Source organism: Neovison vison, chromosome 7 (genome assembly GCF_020171115.1).
Source record: "Neovison vison isolate M4711 chromosome 7, ASM_NN_V1, whole genome shotgun sequence".
Lineage (NCBI taxonomy): Eukaryota > Metazoa > Chordata > Mammalia > Carnivora > Mustelidae > Neogale > Neogale vison.
In genome coordinates this window covers 50,770,043-50,795,971 of record NC_058097.1, presented here as the reverse complement: position 1 = coordinate 50,795,971, position 25,929 = coordinate 50,770,043, and the positions used below count along the sequence as shown (strand labels likewise).

Genomic DNA, 25,929 nt, shown 5'->3' with positions numbered 1-25,929 from the left:
TGCTAGGACAGCCTGAGCAGCCGGCGGTCCTGGGATGGGCTCCTGATGGTCACTGTAGGTCTCTGTCGCCCCTGCTGTGTCTCCAGGTCTCGCTCCCTGGCTCTGGCCTCTTGTGGTCTCTGTCATCCATGGCCCCCTGCCAGGGTCTGCTCCCCTGTCCCCCTCCTCGGGTCCATGTCTCTCCCCCACCTCCCCCGTCCCCCCCATATGCCCCCTGAGGCCCTGTTCCCTCTTGTCCCCATTGGGCAGGGCTCCTGCCCCTAGTTGCCCTGCTGGGCTGGGGGAGGGTTGGGGTGTGGGTTCCCAGCATAGCTGGGCCCTTAAGTTTCCCAGAAAGCCATCTCCCCCCCACACCTCCTCCCCCAGCGCACACATTGTTTCAGTGTCTGGCTGTTTTTTCCTGTCCAGGACCCTCCAAGGCCAGGCCAGGGCTGACTGGCAGTGACTACTGTCCTGCCCTCTGCAGCTGGGGAAACTGAGTCATGGGGGGGTTAGGTTAAGGGGTGAGAATTCCTTGTGTGTTGGCTTCCTTCCCTAGTCTAGCTGGAGACTTGGAGGTGGGGGACGAGGGTGGGGGGGTGTCCCACGCCAGGGCAGCAGGGCCTCCCTGTTTCCCTTCGTTACAGAGATGGACTCGGAGGCCCCACTGACAGCTCCCCAGGGACTGTGTTCACCCTCTGCTGCAGGCATGGCATCTATACTTGACCCTTGCACATGGCCTTGTGCAGAGTCCTTGGTCCCACAGGATGCTGTCCACAGGACCCAGGTCACCTAAACCACCATGACTTCCCTGTCCACGGTCCTGGCTACACCTGCTTCAGTACAGCTAGAGCCCTAGGCCCGGTGGCTTTTCACACCCGTCTACACCAAGTCCTCTTCTGGGATGACGTCTGCTGACTGTGCTAGACCCCAGACTCCCTTTGTCCACCATTCAAGAGGGCTCCGTGTGCGCCCGCATCGTCCAACCCACAAAGGAGCCTGGCCCACGAAACCTCATGGTCCCGGATGGGTTGGGTTAAGGTTGAGGTCGCAGCAGCCCAGCACTTCCCTTTCCTGGAAGCCCTAAGCTGTGTCACCACTAGCAGGTGTCAGCTGCCCCACCCCTCTCCCTTCGCCTTAAAGGGGTCCCTCTCCCGAGGCCTCCCAGGGTTATAGCTCCTCTGTCTAACTGTGCCTGCCAGGGCTCGGAGGCCGAGTAGGACGTGGGAATCCGGGTTCTAAGCTTGCCCTTCTGGTGTGGTGTGGCCTCCTCGTGTAGGCCTCATTTTTCCCCGCGTGGGTAGTGGGGACTGGCCGTGATTCCTGGAGCTCAAGGGGGCCTCCCGGGAACTCTCCGACTCGGGGAAGAGGGCGGAGCCGCACCCCAGAGGGGCCGCTTCGCGCATGGGTTTCAAGGATCACTCCCGGCCCCGCCCCACGATGACTCTCCACATCCTTCTGTTGCTTCTCGCCTCCACGGTCCTGGGGGACCGGGACCCCGTGGGCAGGTGAGCAAGGCGGGCCGGCAGCGGGTACAGGGAGGGAAGGACACGGCGAGGACCGTGCGCCCCTTTCAGGCCACTGCTTTCTGCGTGGAGGGATGAACTGTAAGCGCGCCTCTGCGGTCGCGGAGTTCTGCGGGCCCCGACCCCACCTACACCCCTTCCTCGAGAAGATTCTGTTGAGCGAGGCCTTCTCCCCTGCTCCCTCCCCAGGCAGCCCCAGCGCCAGGTCGCCCAGCACCGCAGGCGCTTCTGTTCCCTGGTCACATGCCAGACCCACCGCCTGCCAGAGATGATCTACTGGTTCAGCTCCGCCTCCACCAAGGAGCTCTCCGGGAAGGCCGGCCGCGAGCCCCAGGACCCCCACAGCTACGGGCGCCGCCGTCGGCGCGAGGCCAGAGCCCTGCTCCGTCTCCAGGACCCTGGCCTGAAGAAAAGAGGCCAGCGCAGTGCCCAGCTTGCTGCGTGACGTTGGGCACGTCCCTGGCCCTCCCCTGGCCTCGGCTTACCCATCTCGGCATTGGGGCCACGATCCCAGATTTCTTTTTCCCCTAACTCCATCTCCTGGCCTCACTCAAAAACTCTCCCCGCGCTGTGACTGGGCTGGACCCAGGAGGACACCGGGACTAGAATACCCGTAGAGTCCGGAGCCTAATAAAACGAGTTTCCTCTTTCAGCCTCGCTTGTCTGTGCCCATTCCGGCCTCCCAGTCAGAGCCCAGTCTCTAACATAATCTTTCCCTTTATCCATGCACATTTTCCCACACAGAAGTCCCTCTGCCTGTCTAACTTGAATCCAACCCGCTGTAGCTTCTCCTTCGCACCATTAAGTCCGCGCAGCTGCATTTTCTGTGGGCGGTCCCGGGAGGCTGACCCAACCCACAGAACAGCCCTCCTTCCTCGGGTTGGTAGAACTTTGATTCGGTCTGGCTCAATACCCACGCGCGTGACTTTACGTGTGCCCAAATGTGGGCTGTGAGTTCCAAGCTGAGCCTCGTTTTGCAGAGAGGAAGGAGAGTGAGACAAGGCGGAGAGGGAAGCCCAAGAACCTGGGGTTTGGAGGAGAGGAGCTGCTTAGAACCCGGGAAGCCAAAGGTGGAGAAATCCGGCCGAGTAGAAAACGACTGAGGGCTGGGGCTCGAACGGAGCGAGAGGATTGGACGCTGGGATTCAAGGGGGCGGGGATAGAACGCAGAGGGTTAGAAGGGGGCGGGGATAAAACCAGAGACTGGAATACCCGGCAAGGCGCACGCGAGGCAGAAACCCGGGTTCCTGGATGTTGGATAATCGGGGGCGACCAGAAGCTCCGGAGGCCCGACGACCAAGTCGTGGACTAATCGCACTGGGATTGGACATATGCAAGTGGGAGACTTGGGTCTGGCACTCTAAATCGAGGGTGGGGGGCTGTGCTCGGGCTGGGTCTCCAGGATTGGATCGGCGGACCTTTGACTCGGCGTGGTAAGTATCGGAGGGGGCCCGAGCTCCTGCGGGGCCTGGAGGCCTGTGGCTTGTGTTGGGCGTGCGGGCGTCTCCATCACCCGTCCTCGAAGCTCGCAGCCGCTCACAGCCTCAGCATCCCTGGCTGTGAGGCATGCGCAGTAGGGTGCTCCCTACCCCATCCTCTCCAGTCCCCAGCGCGGGGGGAGGGGGACGCCCTAGACCGGACGAATTTATAGACATTCCTCACCCGCCATCCGCCACCCGCCCCCGCTCCTCCCCCGCCACTCCCCACCCACCCCATCCCCCCTCCTTGCCCCGGCATGGGAAGCGGAAATGGGGCGGACGGTGCCAACGTCTGGCAGGTGTTCATTTCAAATGGGTCTCGGACTGATGTTTTTCTCTAGACCCCGCAACTCAACCCTGGACCGGTTTCCCGCCCCCAACCCTGAATCTTGAAAGTCCTTCATGGGGAGGGGCGCACTGCCTTGCACGCCGTTCTCAGCAGAACCGCAAAAGGGATTAACGCGAATTGTTCCTCCTGGCTCTCTATGCGTTCACAGAGGTCCTCAGTTGACGTCCCTCACCGGAGGTGTCTGGCCAAGTCCTTCAAGACCCCTTAGGTGGTTAAGGAGGGGTGAGCCGCCGTCCTGTATTCCTGGGTCTGTAAGGGGGAGGGGGTTGGGGACCCAGACTCCTGGGTCTGAGGCTGGAGACATGGAGAATGACCCTCTGTCTACCTCCCAGGGCTCTAGCGGGACATGGCTGAAGCGCACCAGGCTGTGGGCTTCCGACCCTCGATGACCTCGGACGGGGCCGAAGTGGAGCTCAGTGCCCCTGTGTTGCAGGAGATCTACCTCTCCGGACTGCGTTCCTGGAAAAGGCACCTCGCCCGTTTCTGGGTGAGGAGGGCCACGGCTTGGTTTCCTTTCAGGAATCCAGTTAGGCTCTGGGGTGGGCAAGGCCCACCTCCAGCATCTTGGTGGTTCCACTAATGGGATCCTATCTCCCCCTTCTGGGAATTTTGCTGTCGACCTTTAGAACCCCTTAAATAGCCGTTTCTGGGTTCTCTAAGGCTCACTTGGGAACCCTCAACCTCACCTACTGGGAACCTGTATTCACCTCTTAATACCATTTCCTGGACCACTTTCCTTTTTCCTCACATCCCCCAACCCAACTTCCACCCAATTTCTAGAATTCATACCCCATATTCCATGGTGCTCCCCTCAGCTTCCCCTTTCATCTCCAGGTTCTAATCTGGGTGCTCATTTCTGAACACTGTGACCTGATCAAGATCTTGTCAGCCCTCAGCCAGTCTTGAAGGGCCCTTCTTCCCCCTAGCTCTTGTCCCTAGGTCTGGGGGCCATCTCCTTGCCCTTGCTTCTGAATCCCCAGTACACGTCTCCAGTAGGCGGTGCACCTTCCCTGTGGTTCCCAGATGTGAACCTCCAAATGTCTATATCCACACTTCTCCATCATTACAGACCCTGCTGTCCTGGTCTGGGCTCATTGTCCTTGCTTTAGAATGCCCATGCCCAACATCTAACCAGAGCCTTATGCCTGCCCCCAGGGTCCCCAGTTCTACAGCATCCAGAGTCCCCCTGGTGGTCATGTCCTGTCTGTGAACACGAGTCTTAAACACCTGTGGGGTTGGCCAAGCCTGACTTTGCATCACGGCTCAGCTACTTACCAGCTGTGTGACCTTGGGCAAGGGTACCTCTCCAAGCCTCAGTTTCCCCACATGTCAAAAGGGGGCGATGATAACACCCCCCCACAGGACAGTCTCAAGGTTTAAGTGAATTCTTACACGTAAGCACCTGGCCTGTGTCAAGTGCGGAGTGTTAGCTTTTGATAATATTGTTCTTAATTCATTAATCAGATATCTATGGAGCATTTATTAAGGGTCTGCCACTGCTTGGGAGACTGGGGACATGACAGGGAGCAGGACAGAATCCTGCCCTCGTGGAACTCTAGAGTTAGTTGGAGGAGAAGGCAATAAGGGGACAAATAAGCAAGATGGGGAGTATGTCAGATCATGTGACTTGTGCGCTGGAAGAACAGAGAAGAACAGTAGAGCCAGGCTGGAGGAGGGAGGCTGGGGGCATTGTCACTAAAAGAGGGGGTGGCGGGGGCCTGGAGGATCTCCTGAAGCAGAGACGGTTGGGCAGGCTAGATGGAACCTCAATAGCCTTATGAGTTGTTAAAATAGAGACATATCTGTTCCAGTGGACAAAAAGCCCCTACCCCAGACCTCTAAAGAGCTTTTGCTGTTCTTGTTAAGATTTTATTTTATTTTTTTAAAGATTTTATTTATTTATTTGACAGACAGAGATCACAAGTAGGCAGAGAGGCAGACAGAGAGAGAGAGGAGGAAGCAGGCTCCCTGCTGAGCAGAGAGCCCCGTGTGGGACTCCATCCCAGGACCCTGAGATCATGACCTGAGCCGAAGGCAGTGGCTTAACCCACTGAGCCACCCAGGCGCCCCAAGATTTTATTTTATTAACGATTTTATTTATTTATTTGATAGACAGAGATCACAAGTAGGCAGAGAGGCAGGCAGAGAGAGGAGGAAGCTGGCTCCCCGATGAGCAGAGAGCCCGATGCGGGTCTCGATCCCAGGACCCTGGGATCATGACCTGAGCTGAAGGCAGAGGCTTTAACCCACTGAGCCACCGAGGCGCCCCTAAGATTTTATTTTTAAGTAATCTTTACACCTGACATGGGGCTCGAACCCAGAACTCTGAGATCAAGAGTCACACACTCTACTGACTGAACCAGCCACGTGCCAACCCCCACCCAAAGGGCTTTGTCAGCCGCTGCTAGGAAACCCCCCGCCCCTGCCCTCAGGCTAATCCATCAAATTAAAACATTACCATGTGGCCATTAGCCTGTGGTTAGATACACATGTATATACACACATATGTATTTTTTAAATTTAAGATATAGTTTCAGAAAAAATGCACAGATTTTTAAAATGTACAGCCCTTAAATTTTTTTTTTAAAGATTTTATTCATTTGACAGAGGGAGAGATCACAAGTAGTTAGGCAGGCAGAGAGAGAGAGAGGAGGAGGAAGCAGGCTTCCGGCTGAGCAGAGAGCCTAAAGCAGGGCTTGATCCCAGAACCCTGAGATCACAACCCAAGCTGAAGGCAGGGGCTTAACCCACTGAGCCACCCAGGCGCCCCACGGCCCTTGAATTTTGACAACAGCTGTGTAACCAATTTCCTAGCAAGACAGGCCATTCTAGAATGTTCCTTTGAGCCCTTTACCGGTGTGCACCCCCCTCAAGGCAACCACTGTTCCGATTTCTAGGCTTGCGGGTAGATTTTGACTGGTGCTGCATTGTTGACTATTGGGACCCCTAGTTTTGTGTCCCCCCCCAGACTCTCTCATTAGTATTAATTAATTAGTATTAATGACCTGTGCCACAGGGCTGTCGTGCATCACGTGCAGTGGGTCATTTGGGCCAAGCATGTGGGACAGCGTCTGTGTGGGTTGTTCATCAGCAGGAGATCAGAGTGACGGGATCCCGAGATGGTTTCCCAAAGCACGTGGGACGTGACACCTTGCTTTTTATCTGTCGCATTACAGTCCCGAGACCCTCTGGATGATTTGAGGGGGTTCACAGTGGCCCCTCCATGGCTTTGGACAAGTTCTTCAAACCTTTTGTCTTCTCAGTTTTTTTCACCCATGCAATGGGCATAGTGATATTTACTGCTACCTTACTGAGCAGCGGGGCAATGATGCCCCTGGTCCCTGGAAAGTGCTCAGGAGACCTTTCCCCTTATTACAAAGCCCCTGTCCTACCACAATTCAGAGCAGCAGATAAAGGAACCTATAGGCCGCCTCGGTGGCTCAGTGGGTTAAAGCCTCTCTCTGCCTTCGGCTCAGGTCATGATCCCAGGGTCCTGGGATCGAGCCCCACATTGGGCTCTCTGCTCAGCGGGGAGCCTGCTTTTCCCTCTCTCTCTCTGCCTGCCTCTCTGCCTACTTGTGATCTCTGTCTGTCAAATAAATAAAATAAAATAAGAAGTCTTAAAAAAAAAAAAAAAGGAATCATAAACAATGAAATCACCATGTTTGCCTATAAGCTTTTCTGGCCGAACCAAAGAAAGATCGTCAAGTGAATAAATCCCCAAGGAGAGGCAGAGTAGCAACAGAACGGGTCATGGTAATCATGTTTATTGAGTACCTACAGTGTGCCTGGCTCTGAGCTATGCAGTTTTCCTCCATCCCCACAGCCCCCTTGGCTTTATTTTTCTCCATAGTCTCTATTGCCTTCTGTCACACTACCCTAAATACTTTTCTTGGGTAGCTGCTGTCTCTGTCCCCCAGGACAGCAGGACTTTTACTGTCTCATCACTGCTGTAGGACTGCGATCAGCATTTGCCGAAGGACGTTTTCTCATCCTACGCTCGTGACAGCCCTGTGAGCCCACTACTGGGATTGTTCCCATTCTAGAGATGAGAAAACTGAAACAGAGAGGGGAAGCCCTCTTGCTTGAGATCACTTAGCTTGTTAGTGACACAGCCCAAGCTCTCATCCATGAACCCTGAGCCTTTTCTATTGGCTAAATGTGGAGAAAAGAGAGAACTCAATTTCTTCAGCCCTGATGCCAGTACCCCCGCTAACAGTAGCTCTTGTCATACTCTCTGCGTGACCATGGAACGAAGTGTTTTCTTTTGTAAAATGAGGTCACTTAAGTACCACCTCACAGGGTTGCTGGGGGGATTTTCAGAGTTCATTCTTGTAGGTGGTGCTTAGAACAATGATGGTGCTTGGTCGTCCCTTTGGTTAAGCGTTAGTTATCTCCATGGCACTTCCCTGGGAGTCTGGTTAGTACCCCAGGACTTTCATTCATCCCATGGTCATGTAGTTCTAGAAGGCCTACCGAGCTCCAGACCCTGTGGCATATGGGGGATCATTTTGGCTGAGAGTAACCTCCTCCAGGGAACCCTTCCTGATTTCTTCAATTTGAGCAGCTCGCCTCCGCAGGGCTCCTGTGCCTTATGTCCAGTAGAACTCACTTCATTCCTGACTAACCTCCCTGAGGGCGGGACCCAGATCTGTCTGGTCTCCCCTGGGTCTTGAACACCCAGCTCGGGGCTCAGCACACGCTGGGTGCTCTGACAGTATCTAAGAATGTTGCTCAGAGGAGGGATCATTGATTGAATGGGTGCTCTTTCCTCCCCACAGAATGACTTTCTCACCGGTGTGTTCCCTGCCAGCCCCCTCAGCTGGCTCTTCCTCTTCAGTGCAATCCAGCTCGCCTGGTTCCTCCAGCTGGATCCTTCTCTAGGACTGATGGAAAAGATCAAAGAGTTGCTGCCAGACTGGTAAGCTCCCCCATCTGAGCCTAGTATCCCTAATTCTTCTCCCTCCACCAAGTGAGTTTCTCTCTCAGCGTGGAATGCCTGCTAAAGAAAAGTAACCTCAAAAACAAATAAACAAATACATAAATAAAAAGAAAATTAACCTCTGAGATTTACTTTGGGTCAGATTAATAAAGGTATGGCATGAGTAAAATGGAGGTGATTTCCTCCCTTTCTTGCTAAGAGGGACACTGACAAGCTAGAAAATGTCCAGATATGGTTATTTATGTACTGACAAAAGTTGGAGTTATGCGGTGCTCCAGTTTCGTAGTCTTAGGCAAGAGATGTTATTCTCTTGTCAGTCTTCATTTATAAAGTGCAGGTAATAGGGGGCGCCTGGGTGGCTCAGTGGGTTAAGCTGCTGCCTTCGGCTCAGGTCGTGATCTCGGGGTCCTGGTATCGAGTCCCGCATCGGGCTCTCTGCTCAGCAGGGAGCCTGCTTCCTCCTCTCTCTCTCTGCCTGCCTCTCTGCCTACTTGTGATCTTTCTCTGTCAAATAAATAAATAAAATCTTAAAAAAAAAATTAAAGTGCAGGTAATAAAAACTGGTTCCCATGGTGGTTGGGAGAAAGAAACAAAAGCATCCCCATTTTGGAGGGGCACCCGGTTGGCTCAACTGGTGGAGCATGAGACACTTGATCTCAGGGTTGTGAGTTCAAGCCCCATGTTGAGCATGGAGCCTACATACATAAATAAACAAATTCCTTTTAAAAAAGCATGCACATGATCCATTCAGTACAGTGCCAGGAGGTTACTAAACGGTAGTGGTTGTGTTATTGTAATTGTCATTTTTGGGAAAGGTTTGGAACCCAGGTGCAGGGGAAGTAACAGGTTCTAATGGTTCTAATACTTGGCTTGGTCCTCCTGGGGAAGAAGGTTCCAGTTTTGTACAGACAGTCCCAAAGGGCAGACACAGGATCAGAGGTAGGAACCAGGATCAGAGGTAGGAACTTCCAGAGAGTCTAGATTTACCCCGTCTACAGAGGGGAAGTAAGGGCCCCAAGACTCGGAGGACCCAAGTCCTCTAGGTGGGCCTTGCTCATGTGTCTGATGCCGCTTTGCAAACTTGCTGATCTGTGATAGTTTCCGATCCGCAGATCAGCGTTTCCTGAGTGTGTGTTAGAACCACCTGGAAGGCTTGTTCAAACACTGATGGCGGGGGCACCCCCAGAGAGTCTGTCCTAGTAGGTCTGGGTGGGGTCCAGGGATTTGCATTTCCAACCAGCTTCCAGGCCCTGCAGATGCAGATGCCAAGGTCCACACTTTGAGAACCATTGCTTTAAAGTATAATTTGATGCTGGGAGAGAGAAGTGTGTCCCTTCTTCTTCTTCTCCTCGTCCTCTTCCCCCTCTTCCTCTCCCTCCCCCTCCTCCCTCCTCGTCCTCTTCCCCCTCTTCCTCTCCCTCCCCCTCCTCCTCCTCCTTCTTATTCTCCTTCTCCTTCTAAGATTTTATTTATTTGAGAGCGGGGGAAAGAGAGAGCTCGTAAGTGGGAGGCAGACCAGAGGGAGAGGGAGAAGCAGACTTCCCACTGAGCAGGGAACCTGAGGTGGGGCTCCATCCCAGGACCCTGGGATCATGGCAGGAGCTGAAGGCAGCCGCTTAACTGACTGATCCATCCAGGCACCCCAAGTGTGTGTCCCTCCAAAAAAAAAAAAACAAAACCCAGCTCCTCCGTATTAAGTACCTATCTGTTTTCATGGGAAGTGATTTTAGGAGCTTTGGTGTCATTGTTTGGGAAAGCAAGGGCTGGGTGGGGTTGGAAGGGAGGAGCAGTCCGAGGCCGAAGAGCCGGAAACCCAGGCCCCTTCTCTCTCTACTCCCCCAGGGGTGGGCAGCACCACAGGCTTCGGGGAGTCCTGGCAGCTGCGCTGTTTGCTTCGTGCCTGTGGGGAGCCCTGATCTTTACGCTTCACGTGGCCCTGAGGCTGCTTCTGTCCTACCATGGCTGGCTCCTTGAACCCCACGGAGCCATGTCCTCACCCACTAAGACCTGGCTGGTATGTGAGGGCAGAGCCCTCCCTCCTTAGGCCTTTCGGGGACCCACTTCTCTGTCTCCTTCTCTCTGGTCTCTGTCCCCACCTTTCTGGGACCCTGTCCACCTCTCTCTGGTCTCTATTCCTCTTCCTGGGTTTCTGTCCCCCCACTTCCTCTGGGTCTCTATCCCATTCTCTCTGTAGGTTGCCACATCACCCCCAAACCTGGTCCCCCACCCTAGTGAGGGGTGTAATGACCCAATAATTCCCGTTTCCCTCCAGGCCCTGGTCCGCATCTTCTCCGGCCGCAAAACAATGCTTTTCAGTTACCAGCGCTCCCTGCCACGCCAGCCCGTGCCCTCCGTGCAGGACACTGTGCGCAAGGTGGGTCTGCCTGGAGGACCTCCACCTGGGATGGGCTGGGGCGGGCGGGGGCGGGGGGGGGCGTGACCTACCCTTTTCTTGCCGCTCAGTACCTGGAATCGGTCCGGCCCATCCTCTCCAACGAGGACTTCGACTGGACGTCCGTCCTTGCGCAGGAATTCTTGCGGCTGCAGGCGTCGCTGCTGCAGTGGTACCTGCAGCTTAAATCCTGGTGGGCGTCCAATTACGTGAGTCCCAGACTCGGATCCGCAGGGTTCTGAGGGATCCTTAAGCCCCTGTAGGTCTAGGCCCCTCCCCGCCCCATGCCCCGCCCACTCCTCACCCTGTGCCCCGCCCACTCCCCACCCCTTTCTCTATACTCTGAGCCCCGCCCCTCCCACTCCTATAATTTAAACCCTGCCCCAGATGCTCCTCCAAGCTGCTCTTACTCTCCAATATTCTGAACCCCATCCGTCATGGGCCGACATTTTGAGCCTCCCCACCCCATGCTCCGACATTCTGAGTCTGACTTCAATAATCTCAGCCTGCCCACCTCCACAGCCCCGCCCCCAACCCTCCAGGACTGGAACCGCAATTCCAGGACTTAACCAACATTTCAGCTCTCCCCTGGCACGCGACAAAAAACATTTTGAGCCCCCGCCCTCGGAGATGTTCTTGTTTTACCCGCTCCTTCTGCGCGAGGGCACCTCCCCCAGATGGGTTTCTATTCTGAGTTGAGGAGCTAGTAGGCTTTTGGTAGTACTCTGACTTGAGTTTCTTGGGAAACTGAGGCACAGAACAAGACAGCAGTTCACCCAAATCAGGGATTATGGGTGTCCTTTTCTGTGGGAAGTCATAAATAGCTGCGGGCAGCGTGGGATGAGGTGGAGGTAGCAGTGAAGGGACACACTGGGTGGTGTGAGTGCCTGAGGGATGGGGTGGTCTGGGGACACCACCACTGGCTGAGAGGATTAGGGTTCCAGGAGGAGAAGTTCTTAGGGCTGAGCCCTGAGGACTGGACAGAACTTGAATCTGTCAAGCTGGTCAGCAGGAGGGAAAGGGCTGAGCAGAGAGAGGTGAGGAAGTAAGGAGATTGCAGGGCAAGGGCTGGGAGCCAGGAGAGCTTTCCTCTGGTTGGAACAAAGGGTTGAAGGATGATCCTCACGAGAGGTGACGGCGGAGTGGTGGGGAGAGGCCTGAACTCCAGCTGAGGACCCAGGACTTTTTCTAGGGGATGCCAAGGAGCCATGGGAGGGTTCTGCACAGGGGTGGGTCGGGATCACCTCTGTTGTCGGGGAAAGACTGGAGGGAAGACACTGGAGCCTGGGGGGCTGGAGAGGGTGTTGGGGGAGAGGACAAGGGGCAGAGGACAAGGCCTGAGTGGGGGATGAGGCAGAGTCGAAGGCAGGAGGGGAGGGCCCTGGGACTGCCACGCTGGGGGTGGGGAGATGGCGAGGATGGCACCCACGGGCCTCCCCTGAGGGCTCTCCCTGAGATGGGGAGAAGGGGAGCAGCTTTGGGGTGAAGCCACTGAGCTCCATGGGAGTGCCTGGGGGGTGGTGGGGAGATGCCCTGGGGCAGCCCGACCCCTGAGTGAGGGCTCAGGAAAGAGGCCTGGGTGACAGCAAACGGAACCTTCATGGGCAGAAGGAAATTGAAACATTGTCCCCCAAGGGCCAGCGGCATGGAAAGGTCAGTCAGACAAACTCCATGGAGGGGACGGAGTCATGTCTGGAGGGGTAGGAGGAAAGCCAGACCTTAATTTTTACACTTTTTTCCCTTCAAGCTGTTTGGGCCAGGTTCTGTGCCAGTACAAATGCTCATGTGTGTTCAGATGGACAGACAGACAGACAGACAGACACACACACACACAGTATATATTTCGTTGTATCTCTAAGGCACTGCCCATTATAACATACCCCATTATCTTAAATACAACAAAGAAAACAAACAAACAAAAAAAAACCAAGGCCAACTAAAGTCTGATACAGTGCTATCTTATCAGACTTTTTATCTATTTTTTGACTTATGTTATATAAATTTTATTTATATAATATGTGTATTATATATATAACGTGTATTTATATATAATATAAATTTTATTTATATAATTATGTATACTTGTTTAAAAGATTTTATGTATTTATTTGACAGACATAGATCACAAATAGGCAGAGAGGCAGGCAGGGAGAGAGGGGGAAGCAGGCTCCCCACTGAGCAGAGAGCCCGATGTAGGGCTCGATCCCAGGACCCTGAGATCATGACCTGAACCAAAGGCAGAGGCTCAACCCACTGAGCCACCCAGGTGCCCCTAATTATGTGTAATTTTTAAGTTATATAATATATAATGTGATTAAGTTATATAATATATAATGTGATTATATATTATATAACTCACAGAAACATATTAAATATATGATATAAAATATATGTAACATATATAATTTTTATTGTGATAAAATGGACAACATACAAAGTTTACCATTTTAACCCTTTTTAAGTATGCAGTTCAGTGGTATTAAGTACATCTGCAATGTGGTGCAACCATCACGACAATCTATTTCCAGAACCTTTCAACATCCCAGAGAGAAACTCTGTACACATCCCCATTCCCACTTCCCCAAAGTGCCCGGTAAACTTTAGTCTACTTACTACCTCTAGGAATCTGTCTGTTTTAGAGTTTTCCGTGTAAGTAGGATCATACATGATTTGTCCTTTTGTGTCTGATTCATTTCACCTGGACTGATGTTTTCAGGGTCCACCCATGTCATGGTGCACATCAGGTTTCCATTCCTTTTTATTTATTTAAGATTCTTATTTATTTATTTGAGAGAGAGAGAGAGAGAACAAGTGAGTGGGAGGGTCAGAGGAAGAAGCAGATTTTCCGCTGAGCGGGGAGCCCGACATGGGACTCTATTCCAGGACCCTGAGATCATGGCCTGAGGCACAGACAGACACTTATCTGAGCCACCCAGGTGCCCCATTGTCATTCCTTTTTATATGAACATTCCATTGCAGAGGCGCCTGGCTGGCTCAGTGGGTGGACCATGCGACTCTTGATCTCAGGGTTGTGAGTTTGAGTCCCAGATTGGGTGTAGAAAGGACTTAAAAATAAAATCTTTTGTTTTAAAAAAACCCACTCTAGGGCACCTGGGTGGCTCAGTGGGTTAGGCCTCTGTCTTCAGCTCGGGTCGTGATCTCAGGGATCGAGGCCTGCGTTGGGCTCTCCACTCAGCGGGGAGCCTGCTTCCCCTCTCTGTCTCTGTCTGCATACTTGTAACCTCTCTCTCTGTCAAATAAATAAATAAAATCTTTTTAAAAACCCCCAACCCATTCTATGTATGGATTGACCACACTCGTTATCCATTCATCTGTTGATGGATACTTCAATCTCGGTGGTATTTTTTTTTTTAAAGATTTTATTTATTTATTGGACAGAGAGAGATCACAAGTAGGCAGAGAGGCAGGCAGAGGGAGAGAGAGGAGGAAGCAGGCTCCCTGCTGAGCAGAGAGCCCGATGCGGGACTCAATCCTAGGACCCTAAGATCATGACCTGAGCCGAAGGCAGCGGCTTAACCCACTGAGCCACCCAGGCGCCCCTCTCAGTGGTATTTTTAAAAAATCTCGTATGTGGGGCGCCTGGCTGGCTCAGTCAGTTAAGCATCTGCCTTTGGCTCCAGTCATGATCCTGGGGTCCTGGGATTGAGCCCCGGGTCATGCTCTCTGCCTAGTGGGGAGCCTGCTTCTTCCTCGCCCTCTGCCTGCCAGCTGCCACTGCTTGTGCACACTCTCTCTCTGCCAAATAAATACATTTTTAAAATCTTTAAAAAAAAATAAGTAAAATCTTATATGAGATCATTTCACATATCTTATTGTGCACCTAGCTTTTTTTAGTCGGCAGCTGTCTCAGTGCTTGCTCATTCCGCAGCGGTCAGATAGGTGCACCTTGATCTGTTTGGAGAGCTTGATGATATTCTAGGACATGAGTGTAGCACGGGTTAGCTAACAGATTCCCCAACTGTAGGACTGATAGGTTACTGCTAGTTACTGATCATGATGGCCTCCTGCATTGAGCTCTACCCCCCTGTTTGACAAGGCAAAGTCTGGGGCATCTTGCCGCACCCCCCGACCTTGGCCACAGCTGCCCCAGCCTTGCGTCTCTATGCCCCACTCCTAGGTCAGTGACTGGTGGGAAGAATTCGTGTACCTGCGCTCCCGGCACTCGCTGATGGTGAACAGTAACTATTACATGATGGTGAGAAGGGAGAACGGGATTAGGAGCTGGGAAGGGGCTGGGTTCTTAGCTCCCCGGGTCTAGGGTTGGGATGTCTCTATAAAAAGTGGGGTTTAGGGCGCCTGGGTGGCTCAGTGGGTTAAGCCGCTGCCTTCGGCTCAGGTCATGATCTCAGGGTCCTGGGATCGAGTCCCGCATCGGGCTCTCTGCTCAGCAGGGAGCCTGCTTCCTCCTCCTCTCTCTCTCTCTGCCTGCCTCTCTGCCTACTTGTGATCTTTCTCTGTCAAATAAATAAATAGAATCTTTAAAAAAAAAAAGTGGGGGGGTTTAGGGTCAGTGACCCCAATCAGAGTCTAATTCACCATCTTGCCGACTGTTGGGGTCAGCATCTGTGTTTGGGGTCTGTGCCCCGAGCAGGGGCCAGACCTGATCCCAGGCATTTTGCCGTCCCCTCGGCTGGCCCCCAGGACTTCCTGTACGTCACTCCCACACCAGTGCAGGCCGCTCGTGCGGGGAACGCCGTCCATGCCCTCCTCCTCTACCGCCACCGGCTGAACCGCCAGGAGATCTTGCCTGTGAGAGCCCCCTCTCCCCGACCCATGGGCTGGGGTCGGAGGCTGTGGTCCTGTGGCTGTGTGGCCATGTGGGTCCTGGCAGGCCGCGTCATCCTGAGCCCATGGTCTCTTGCAGACTCTGCTGATGGGAATGCGTCCCTTGTGCTCCGCCCAGTACGAGAAGATATTCAATACCACGCGCATTCCTGGCCTCCAAAAAGGTGAGGTTTCTCTGGCGTTCTCGCTGAGCAAGGCATACAGTATACATACAGTATAGGGTTGAGCGCATGTTCTCCTGGGTTTGAATCCCAGCACCGTTGCTCCCTAGCTGTGTGATCTCGGGTAGGTTGTAGCCCTCTCTGAGACTCAGTTTTCTTATCTCTAAAATCGGATAATAAGGCTACATAGGGTCGGGAGGATTCCATAAGTGTTTAGAACAGTGCGAGCCATACAGGATGGGCTTAATAAATGGTTCTTATTCTTTTTTAAAATTTATTTTGGAGAGAGTGTGTGCATGTGCGGGGTGGCACGGGGAAGAGCGGGGGGGGGAGGGGAGGGGCAGGACAAGGATCCCAAGCAGACTCCCAGCTGAACGGGGAGCCTGGAACAGCTGGATCCCACCGCCCTGAGATCATGCCCTGAGCCAAAACCAAGAGTCAGACACATAACCGCCTGAGTCACCCAGGCATCCTAAATGGTTCTTATTCTTGCAGTGTATCTGACCTTCCTGCCCTCTGCCCTTCTGTCCCCTGACTCCCCCCAGATCACATCCGCCACCTCCGGGACAGCCGACATGTGGCTGTCTTCCACCGAGGCCGATTCTTCCGTGTGGGGACCCACTCCCCAAGCGGCCTACTCTCCCCACGGGCCTTGGAGCAGCAGTTCCAGCGAATCCTGGATGACCCCTCCCCCGCCTGCCCCCAGGAGGAGCATCTGGCTGCCTTGACTGCTGCACCCAGGTGAGAGTAAGAGGTCAGGGTCATGGAGGCCCAAGCACCCTCTGGAGGTTGGGGAAAGGCAAGGTGGGGGGCCGGGCAGAAGCTGGGTGGGGTGCAGGGGTGGCCTGGGCTCAGGCACGTGTCTTTCCCCACTCTCCCTCCAGGGATATGTGGGCCCAGGTGCGGAGTTCCCTGAAGATCCAGGCTGAGGATGCGTTGGAGGCCGTGGAAGGAGCAGCTTTCTTTGTATCACTGGACTCCGAGCCTGCGGGGCTCACCAGGGAGGACCCTGCAGCTTCACTGGATGCCTATGCCCGTGCCCTCCTGGCTGGCAGGGGCCATGACCGGTGAGTCAGCCCCTGGAGTTGAACCCCACCCCAACCAGTGACCCCAGAACCTGGTATCCAGACCTAGGATTCTGGACATTAGACAAGCAGACCCTGGACCCCAGATCTGAGGACCACTGAACCCCAGACCTGTACCTGCAGACCTAGAGACCCCAAAGCCAGAACCTCAAGCCTGGGGACCTCAGGCTCAGAACCACAGAATCCTTCGATTTTCATCCAGGCATCCCAGACTCAGGACCTCAGTTGTGGGACTTCCTACCTAGAGATCCTCAGACAACAACCTAGATGCACCCCAGGCATCACTCTGATTTCTGAGGTTCCCAGAAGAGGCCCCCTAACCTCTCAGCAACTCGGGAGCCTTGGCCCTTTCTGGGCATGTTCCCCCCAAAATCTTCCAATTTAACAAAGCTTAGACATGCCCAGAAACCATCTAGACCACCTGGTAGAGACCCCACCCTCTCAGAGAGCCCCACATCAACCCTGGTTCCAGAAAAATCCATCCACCCTGACACTCCTACGTCCCACAGAACTCAAGCACCTGAGTTCCCTCTTGGGTCCCTGGTGACGACTTTGAATTCTCCCCCTGCAGCTGGTTTGACAAATCCTTCACTCTGATTGTCTTCTCCAACGGGAAGCTGGGCCTCAGCGTGGAGCACTCGTGGGCAGACTGCCCCATCTCGGGACACATGTGGGAGGTAGGAGAGCCAGCCCCCCGCCTCGGGGACCATCAGCCCCACTTCCAAAGACCTTCCTCTCCAGGACGTTACACTCAGGGGGAAGACAGAGGCTCAGATGGGACCAGGAGCCTTGGTTCTTCCTTCATCAGGTTGAAAGGGTTGGATTTTCTTTGATCTGTAAGTTCCCATCCAATCCTAAGAACCTTAGCATCTCTATTTTATGTAGTCCCTAAATCATAGGGGATGGAATCTGTGCCCTATCAGGTTCCTGCTGTTCCGTAGTGTTATATGGGGTGTTGGATGGGGCCCAGGGTGAGATCTGGCATGTATGTGGGAAAGGGAGGCCATTTTCAGCTCGTAAGAGCAGCCCCCAGTAAGCACTGTTTCACAAATGAGAATTTCCCCCCTTGGTGGTACTGATAAATGAAACTGTCAATTCAGTTGAACCTCAGACCCCTCAGACCCCCCCCCTTTTTTTTTTAAGATTTTGTTTATTTACTAGACAGACAGAGATCACAAGTAGGCAGAAAGGCAGGCAAAGAGAGAGATGAGGAACCAGGCTCCTGCTAAGCAAAGAGCCCGACGTGGGGCTCGATCCCAGAACCCTGGGATCATGACCTGAGCTGAAGGCAGAGGCTTTAACCCACTGAGCCACCCAGGCATGCCCCCCTCAGACCCTTCTTGTCAACATTATGGTCTCAGCCCATTGACTTTGAAAGAAGAGATGTCACATAGAATATGGTATAGATCATTGGAAACTCCTAGGCCCCAAGTGAGTTGTTCTTCTGATGTTTCTAACGTTACAATGGGGATGTGAATCCCTTCTTCCTAAGTTACTGTGAGAATTAAGCGGAAGGCTGGCAGGTCGTAGGTGCTCCTAGTTGTTGTTGTTGTTTTTTTAAGATTTTATTTATTTATTTATTTGACAGAGAGATCACAAGTAGGCGGAGAGGCAGGCAGAGAGAGAGAAGAGGAAGCAGGGTCCCCGCTGAGCAGAGAGCCGGATATAGGGCTTGATCCCGGGACCCTGGGACCATGACCTGAGCGGAAGGCAGAGGCTTTAACCCACTGAGCCACCCACTGAGCCCCAACTCCTGGTTTATAATATTGAAACAAGGGGCCCCTGGGTGGCTCAGTGGGTTTAAGCCTCTGCATTCAGTTTAGGTCATGATCTCAGGGTCCTGGGATCGAGCCCTGCATCAGGCTTCCTGCTCTGAGGGAAGTCTGCTTCTCCCTCTGCCCCTGCTCATGCTCTCTCTCTCTCTCAAATAAATAAATAAAATCTTAAAAAAATATATATATTTAACAATCAGAATGGAGGCGGCCCCCTCTGGAGGTCCATGCTGTGTTGGGCTCTTCCTCTGCTGTCTCAGGATCCTGGTGGGGGTAGTGGGGGTGGTGGGGGTCGGGTGTCTTGGGAGGGCTGGGGCAGCTGTTGATGGCTCTTTGTCTACCAGTCAGAAGGAAAGGGTCAGTAAGCCCCCTCTGAGTGTTAGTATTAGTCCTACTCTCAATGAACTTGACCCTGAGAACCCACCTGTGAACATCAGAGGTTTCTGATTCCCAAGGACTACCTCCCACCCCCCAACCCCCAGAGGGATTTATGAAAAGAAGTCCCTGGTTAGATGGCTGTCAGCCCAGAGGGAGGAAAGGACTCTGACAGCCTCTGTTTGTACACAGTTCACTCTGGCCACGGAATGTTTTCAGCTGGGCTACTCGGCAGACGGCCACTGCAAGGGCCATCCTGAGCCCTCACTGCCCCAGCCCCAGCGGCTGCACTGGGACCTTCCAGAAAAGGTGAGACCGGGCTTTGGGAGCTCTCTTCCAAGTCCCACAGCCCCCTTGGCTTTGACTCGAAGCTCATCCCTACCCCCAAACTCAACCCCAACCCCGACCCCAGTCCCACCCTGACCCCCATCCTTAATCCAGACCTTCAGTGACATGTTCGTCTCTGTTCTCATTTCTGCATTCCACCCCTACTCTGACTCGATTCCCACCTCCACTTCCAGCCCCACTCCCAGCTCTAACCCTACTCCATCTGTAACCCCAGCCATCCGTCCCTCCCTCTTCCTCTGGCAGATCCGTCTGTCCATCTCTCTAGCCCTGAGGGGAGCCAAGACCTTGTCTGGAAACATTGACTGCCACGTCTTCCCCTTCTCCCACTTTGGCAAGAGCTTCATCAAACGCTGCCATCTCTCTTCAGACAGCTTCACCCAGGTGGCCTTGCAGCTGGCCCACTTCCGGGTCAGTCGGGGCCCTAGGCCTCAGCCCCTTGCCAGGACTTTGGTTCCCCTGGGCCTGCCTTGTCAGTCCCTTTAATGACTCCTCTCGGTCATTGCCCTTGGGGGTCCGCCATCTTGATTTCTCTCTCCCGACCACATATTCCCTGAGTGGGAGGAGGCGGGAGGCCTACACAGAGGCGGGTCAAGTTTGTGAAGTTTTCCAGAGACCAGCTGACAGGCTCCTCCCTTGTCCCCCAGGACAGGGGTGAATTCTGCCTGACTTATGAGTCGACTATGACTCGCTTGTTCCTGGAAGGTCGGACAGAAACGGTGCGGTCTTGTACGAGGGAGGCCTGCAACTTCGTGAGAGCCATGGAGGACAAAGAGAAAACAGTGGGTGAAGACCTCGTTTGAGGCTTTGGTCATTTCCATACACTCATTCCTACATTTGCAAATATTTCTGGAGTACCTTCAGAGGACCAGACCCCATGATGGGCATTAAGGACAAAAGAGGAACCAGACCTGGTCTCTGACCTCTAAGAACTCACTGGTGGGGGGAGACAGAGATATTTCAGCAGAGTGTGATATATGCTTTCATGGGGGAGTACCCAACAGGGATTCTGGGTTCCACAATGTTAGCTCTCCTTGATTATTTAACCTCTAAGTGACCTTGTGGCTTCCGTTGGTACCCTCCCATGTAGTCCCTCTGTAACCTCTTTACTCAGAACCCCCCTTGGTACCTCTGTTCCCTCTCCCCCTACCTATTTTGGATCAGTGGAAGGAGTTGGGGCCCTAGATCAGACAGACCTGGGAACCTATCTGATTCTGCTTTGCTGTGTGACCCTGGGCAAGTGACGTCCCCTCTCTGAGCCTGTTTACCCTTGGTAAAGTAGAATTGATATCTCTGCCTTGCAGGGATTTTGCAGGCTGGGTTGAGGCCAGGGGTATGTGACAAACCGCAGCAGTAAGCCCACTTCCTGTCTTTCCATGATCTGTCACCTCCCCCTGGGGGACCCCCAGGAACCCCAGCGCCGTGCTCTGTTCCGCCTGGCGGTGGAAAAGCACCAGGCTCTCCTGAAGGCAGCGATGAGCGGACAGGGAGTTGACCGCCACCTCTTCGCGCTCTACATCGTGTCCCAATTTCTCCACTTGCGCTCGCCCTTTCTGGACCAGGTTGGGGTGCAGGGAAAGGGTTAGAGATGGAAGAGGGGAACCATGGGAGGAAAAGGGTACTTCAGGACAAGGAGGGTGAGGTGGGAAAAGGGGGTTACAGGAGAGAGTCGGTAGGGGGCGCAGAGACGGAAAAGGGGAAAAGAGAAGGGGATGGGACGGGGTGGGGGGGTGGTCAGGGAGAAGAAGAGGCGTGGCCACCGGGGGGGCGGGGTGAAAGGAGGTGTGGTCTGGAAGACCTGAGAAAAGGGCAGGATAAGGCAGAAGCAGAGAGGTGTGGTCCGAAAGGAGTGGAAGGGCAGGTGTCAGGGAGGGGAAGGGCGGAGAAACTTAACGATTTAGAAGTGAGAAAGGGCCAGAGCTGCAGGGAGCTGAGCCAAGGGGGGCGTGGACTGGTGGGTCTGTCTGTCTTTATCGCAGGCTTGCCCATCTTCTGCCCCTCAGGTTCACTCGGAGCAGTGGCAGCTCGCCACCAGCCAGATCCCTGTTCAGCAAATCCACCTGTTTGACGTCCACAATTACCCTGACTACGTTTCCTCTGGTGGTGGATTCGGGCCTGTAAGTGGAACTGGGCCTGATCCCACCTCCCTGGACACTAGACCCTGAGGGAGAAGGGCATTGGGGTCTGCACTCTGGCCTAGTGGGGGAGGAGGAGTTCGGAGACTAGTTGGTTCCCCTCCCTCTGTCCCTCTCCAGGCCGATGACCACGGTTATGGCGTTTCATACATCTTCATGGGGGATGACACCATTACCTTCCACATCTCCAGCAAAAAATCTAGCACAAAAACGGTGAGACAGACTTGAACACACACCCCTGGACCCTCCTCCCTCAGGACCCAGGGGTCTGGACTCCTAACTCCCTCTGCTCTTACAACCAACCAGTCTAGAATCCCAGCTCCCTGCTGCCCCTATGATCCAGGAAGCCCAGCCCCCTCCTCCCTCCGACCGGGGCATCGGGGATACCAGCCCTCCTGTTTTCCAGCACCGAGGAGCCCCTCTCCCAGCTTCTCCTGGACATGATGTATTTCTCCTTCCAGGACTCCCACCGACTGGGACAGCACATTGAGGATGCCTTGTTGGATGTAGCCTCCCTCTTCCAGGAGGGACAGCGTCCTAAGCCCAGATGCAGAGGGTTACCGGAGGAGGACTCGGGGCACAGGGGTAGCTGTCTCCCCTGCCACAAGAGGGGCTCCAAGGCAACCACAAAATCCACCAACTTTTGACCCCTCCCTGCAGGGAGCTGGTCTCCCCAAGAACTAGGGAGAGGGTCTCTACAACTGGGCTGGTGCAGGACAGAGGTGGCCTTTTGGGTTTGGAAAATCCCACATCTGGTCCAATAAAGATCTGTAAGCTGGGCTTGTGGTGTTTGCGGTGCTGTTGGGCTGGGCAGGGGTGGGAGAGGTGAGGATCAGGGTGGAGAAGGAGAAGAGTTCCCCTCCATCCCCAGGCCCAACCTGAATTCTCAGTTACAATCAGTTTCAGCTACAACCCCCAACCCTGACCATTCCACTGCACACCAAAGCCAAGCATCCAAGGCCCACCCCAGCCAAACAATCCCCTAAACTCTCATTAGTCCAGTTCCTGCAGCCCCAGTACCACTGCCTGCCCCAAAAGTAAAAATCGACACCATTCCACTCACTCTAGTTGACACCCCTCAAATGAACCCCTCAAGATTCGTTGTTTTTTTTTTTTAAGATTTTATTTTTTTATTTGACAGACAGAGACCACAAGTAGGCAGAGAGGCAGGCAGAGAGAAAGGGGGAAGCAGGCTCCCCGCTGACCAGAGAGCCCGATGCGGGACTCAATCCCAGGACCCTGAGATCAAGGCTGAGGCTTACCCCACTGAGCAACCCAGGCGCCCCATCCACTCAAGATTCTTATTACTCAACCCCAACCCCAGCCATTTCAACCTCTACCTCGGTGAGGGATTCAGCTTCCATAACCAGGAAATGCACCAACTAATGTTCCCCTTGCACTACTGTCAATTCCAATAACCAACAATTCCAAAACACCACACCCCACTACACCCAAAAACTCAACCACAATTCAGAGCATACGACCAGCATGAAAATGTCCAACCCCAAACTCCCATCACCCCACTAAAACTCCATCGCATCCCCATCATAACCCAAACTTGAACCTGACCCATAGTTATGACCTTAAACAGCACACTCCTTGATCGCACCTCCACTCTACCCCCACTACCCCTACAACCCCCACCAGCTCGGCCGCAGTCATATCAATACCAACCCCATCTAACCACACCAAATCCCCAATGATCCAATCCACCACTGCCATAATTCCCATACTCTATGATCCCAAGCCCCTTTTTTCCATCAAGTCGAGCATAATAACCCAAACCCCACAACACATTAAAATCCTGAACACCTTAACTGCCACCATTCCAACCTCCACGTCTAACCCACTAACTCTAGTGATTCTGAAAAACGTCGACAAGTAGGGTGCCTGGCTGGCTCAGTCAGTAGAGTTTGCAACTCTTGATCTCAGGGGCATGATTTCAAGCCCTGTGTTGGAGATCGAGTTTATTTAATCAAAAAAAATTTTTTGACAAGTGCTGTGACCCTCTTCCCTCCACAAGGTGGACCTTCATCCCTTCATCCTCCCCCCGCCCCCTGCACCCTTGAGTGTGGCCTGGAACTAGTGACTCTTTTCCCCCAAGTAAAAGAATATGGTAGAAGTAACTGTGACATGAAAGACTTCTGGTTCCTTCTCACTCTCTCTCGGAATCACTTGCTCTGTGGGAAGCCATCTGCCGTGTCGTGGGAACACTCATGCAGCCTGTGGGGCGGCCCACGTGTTGAGGCTCTGAGGCCTCCTGCCAACTACCAGTGAGGGAACCATCTTGAAAGCAGATCTCCCACCCCAGTCAACCCTGCAGATGACAGCAGCCCAACTGACTTCTTTGCTGTGACCTCATGTAAGTTCCTGAGCCAGACTCCTGACTTGCAGAAACTGTGAGATAATAAATGTTTGTTGTTTTCAGCTGTTATGTCTTGGGTTTTCTTTGTATGCAACAGGATAAAAAGTAATGCAAACTCCCAATATGTCAGCTTCAACCCCATATCCCTAACCTCACCCCCCTTCCAAATCCCATTTCCAAATCCATCCCTATAGGAGATGCACCCTGAGGTGAACCCCCACGATCTGCTACCTCTTCATGTCCACAACTTTGTGTCAGTCCCTTGAGTGTGGGTAGATCTGTGGCTTACTTCCAATCAACAGTATATGGCAAAAGGAATGGCATGTCACCCCCTTAATCTTTCCATGGGGTGAGAGATTCTCTTTGCTGGCTTGCAACCATGTTGAGAAAGCTTCCTTTCCAAAGAACTGTGGGTGGCCAAGTAGAGGCCACCACCAGCCAACACCCAGGAAGGCTCTGGAGGCCTCAGCTATACAGTCAAAAGAAAATGGATTCCACCAACAATCTAAGGAAACTTGGAAGTGGCTGTCCCCCCAGTAGAGTCTCTGATGAGAACACAGCCCTGGGGGTGCCTGGGTGGCTCAGTGGGTTAAGCCACTGCCTTCAGATGGAGTCCCGCATCGGGCTCTCTGCTCAGCAGGGAGCCTGCTTCCTCCTCTCTCTCTCTCTGCCTGCCTCTCTGCCTGCTTGTGATCTCTCTCTGTCAAATAAATAAATAAATAATCTTTAAAAAAAAAAAAAAAAACAAAAAAACACAGCCCTGGACAGCACGTGAATTCTACCCTGGGGAGACCCTGAAATGGAGAATCTTTTTTTTAAATTTATTTAAGGTTTTATTTTTAAGTAATCTCTATACCCAACAAGAGGCCCAAACTCATAATCCTGAGATCAAGAGTCATATGCTCCACCGACTGAGCCAGTCAGGTGCCCCTGAAGTGGAAACAAACTGAACTCTGTCTGCACTTCTGATCTATGGAGATTGTGAGATAATCAATGTGTGTTTTAAGACTCTAAGTTTGGGGTAATTTGTCATGCAGCAACAATGAACACAATCCCATTTCATTTCCCACCAAGCCATCCCCACTTCCTGTGAGAGAATTAATTCTGTTGTTTAAGCCACTGTGTTTATGGTACTTTGTGATGGCAGCCTAAGAAAACTGATATAAAGGTCGTTATTCAACCCACTGTACAGAGTTTTTTTTTTTAACTTTATAGAATCATTTATTATCTTGAACTTACGGTGTGTTATTAAAATGCTGACCATATTTTCTCAGTCCTCTTGTTCACTTCAGATCTGAATTTTTCCAAAGTTATCACATGTCCATCATCTTGTAAAACTTCATCTTCATCCAACAGACCCAGGGTTTTCAGGCCTTCTCGGTACTGCACAAATGATATGGTGCCTTTATGTGAAGTGTCCATCATCTCAAACATAGACACGATGTTAGAGGGATCCATAAAGAAAGGAAAAGCCACGCCTGTTACTTTGGCAATTCTCAGTCATTCCAATATAGATATTAAATACTCTCTTGGTTTTTCCAGCCGGAAAAAGAGCAGGGTGCTGGTGAGATAGTTCAGCAACTCCATAATCTGGTGTTTTTCCAAATAATTCCTGGCCTCCAGCTCCCTGCTGCCGCCCGCCTGCATGGCTCCGTGTGGGGGCCCCACTGTACAGAGTTTTGATCACTGTACCATGGTTAGGAAAAAGGTTAACATTAGAAGGTGAGCAAAGGGTGTGCAGGAACCATCTGTATTTTTTTTTCTTTTTAATTAGGCTTCACATGCAAAATGGAACTGAACCCATGACCCCAAGATCACAAGTCCCATGTTCTACTGCCTGAGACAGCCAGGTGTCCCTGTACTACTTTTTAAAAATAGACTTTATTGGGGTGCCTGGGTGCCTCAGTCGGTTAAACATCTGAGTCTTGGTTTTGGCTGGGGTCATGATCTCAGGTTTGTGAGACTGAGCCCTGCAATGAGCCCCGCACCAGAATCGGTTGCTCAGCACAGAGTCGACTTGAGATTCTCTCCCTCTCTGCCCCGCCCCCGACTTGGGCTCATGCTCTCTCTAATCTACAACTAAAAAAAATAATAATAAAATAGACTTCATTTTTTAGAGCAGCTTTAGGTTCACAGAAAAATTGATGAAAGTCACAGAGAGTTCCCATATACCCCCTTCCCCCTTGCTCGCCTCCCCCATTATCTCCATCCACCACCAC

The 25,929-nt window shown here is 52.9% G+C and overlaps 2 protein-coding genes and 1 pseudogene across 3 annotated transcripts; 2 read left to right on the top strand and 1 right to left on the bottom strand.

The window, feature by feature from the left end:
- Window positions 1-32: 32 nt before the first annotated feature.
- ADM5 (adrenomedullin 5 (putative)) lies at window positions 33-1,950 on the top strand. The gene is made up of 2 exons (XM_044260106.1): window positions 33-1,487; window positions 1,695-1,950. The coding sequence occupies exons 1-2, from the start codon at window positions 1,384-1,386 to the stop codon at window positions 1,948-1,950; spliced, it is 360 nt and encodes a 119-aa protein (XP_044116041.1). The 5' UTR covers window positions 33-1,383.
- Window positions 1,951-2,374: 424 nt separating this feature from the next.
- On the top strand, window positions 2,375-22,125 carry CPT1C (carnitine palmitoyltransferase 1C). Of its 2 annotated transcripts, XM_044256845.1 has the most exons (20): window positions 2,375-2,938; window positions 3,481-3,554; window positions 3,665-3,819; window positions 8,114-8,253; window positions 10,117-10,288; window positions 10,547-10,648; window positions 10,738-10,875; window positions 14,805-14,882; window positions 15,329-15,436; window positions 15,552-15,636; window positions 16,179-16,374; window positions 16,518-16,700; window positions 17,290-17,395; window positions 19,058-19,174; window positions 19,457-19,621; window positions 19,858-19,992; window positions 20,620-20,772; window positions 21,214-21,327; window positions 21,466-21,558; window positions 21,807-22,125. In XM_044256845.1, the coding sequence occupies exons 3-20, from the start codon at window positions 3,679-3,681 to the stop codon at window positions 21,990-21,992; spliced, it is 2,412 nt and encodes an 803-aa protein (XP_044112780.1). In that variant the 5' UTR covers window positions 2,375-2,938; window positions 3,481-3,554; window positions 3,665-3,678; the 3' UTR covers window positions 21,993-22,125. The 2 variants fall into 2 exon arrangements, with proteins under 2 accessions (XP_044112780.1, XP_044112782.1); XM_044256847.1 differs by lacking the exon at window positions 10,738-10,875.
- A 2,833-nt stretch (window positions 22,126-24,958) lies between these two features.
- LOC122913873 lies at window positions 24,959-25,357 on the bottom strand (annotated as a pseudogene).
- Between the last annotated feature and the right edge of the window lie 572 nt (window positions 25,358-25,929).

What these genes read in the sequence shown, in the direction of transcription:
- ADM5 (XM_044260106.1), top strand. Translation starts at nt 1,384, where the DNA reads ATGGGTTTCAAGGATCACTCCCGGCCCCGCCCCACGATGACTCTCCAC. An exon ending in GACCGGGACCCCGTGGGCAG is followed by an intron (nt 1,488 to 1,694) that starts GTGAGCAAGGCG and finishes CTCCCTCCCCAG; the next exon opens with GCAGCCCCAGCGCCAGGTCG.
- CPT1C (XM_044256845.1), top strand. Translation starts at nt 3,679, where the DNA reads ATGGCTGAAGCGCACCAGGCTGTGGGCTTCCGACCCTCGATGACCTCG. An exon ending in GGCACCTCGCCCGTTTCTGG is followed by an intron (nt 3,820 to 8,113) that starts GTGAGGAGGGCC and finishes TCCTCCCCACAG; the next exon opens with AATGACTTTCTCACCGGTGT. An exon ending in GCCTTGACTGCTGCACCCAG is followed by an intron (nt 16,375 to 16,517) that starts GTGAGAGTAAGA and finishes CTCTCCCTCCAG; the next exon opens with GGATATGTGGGCCCAGGTGC.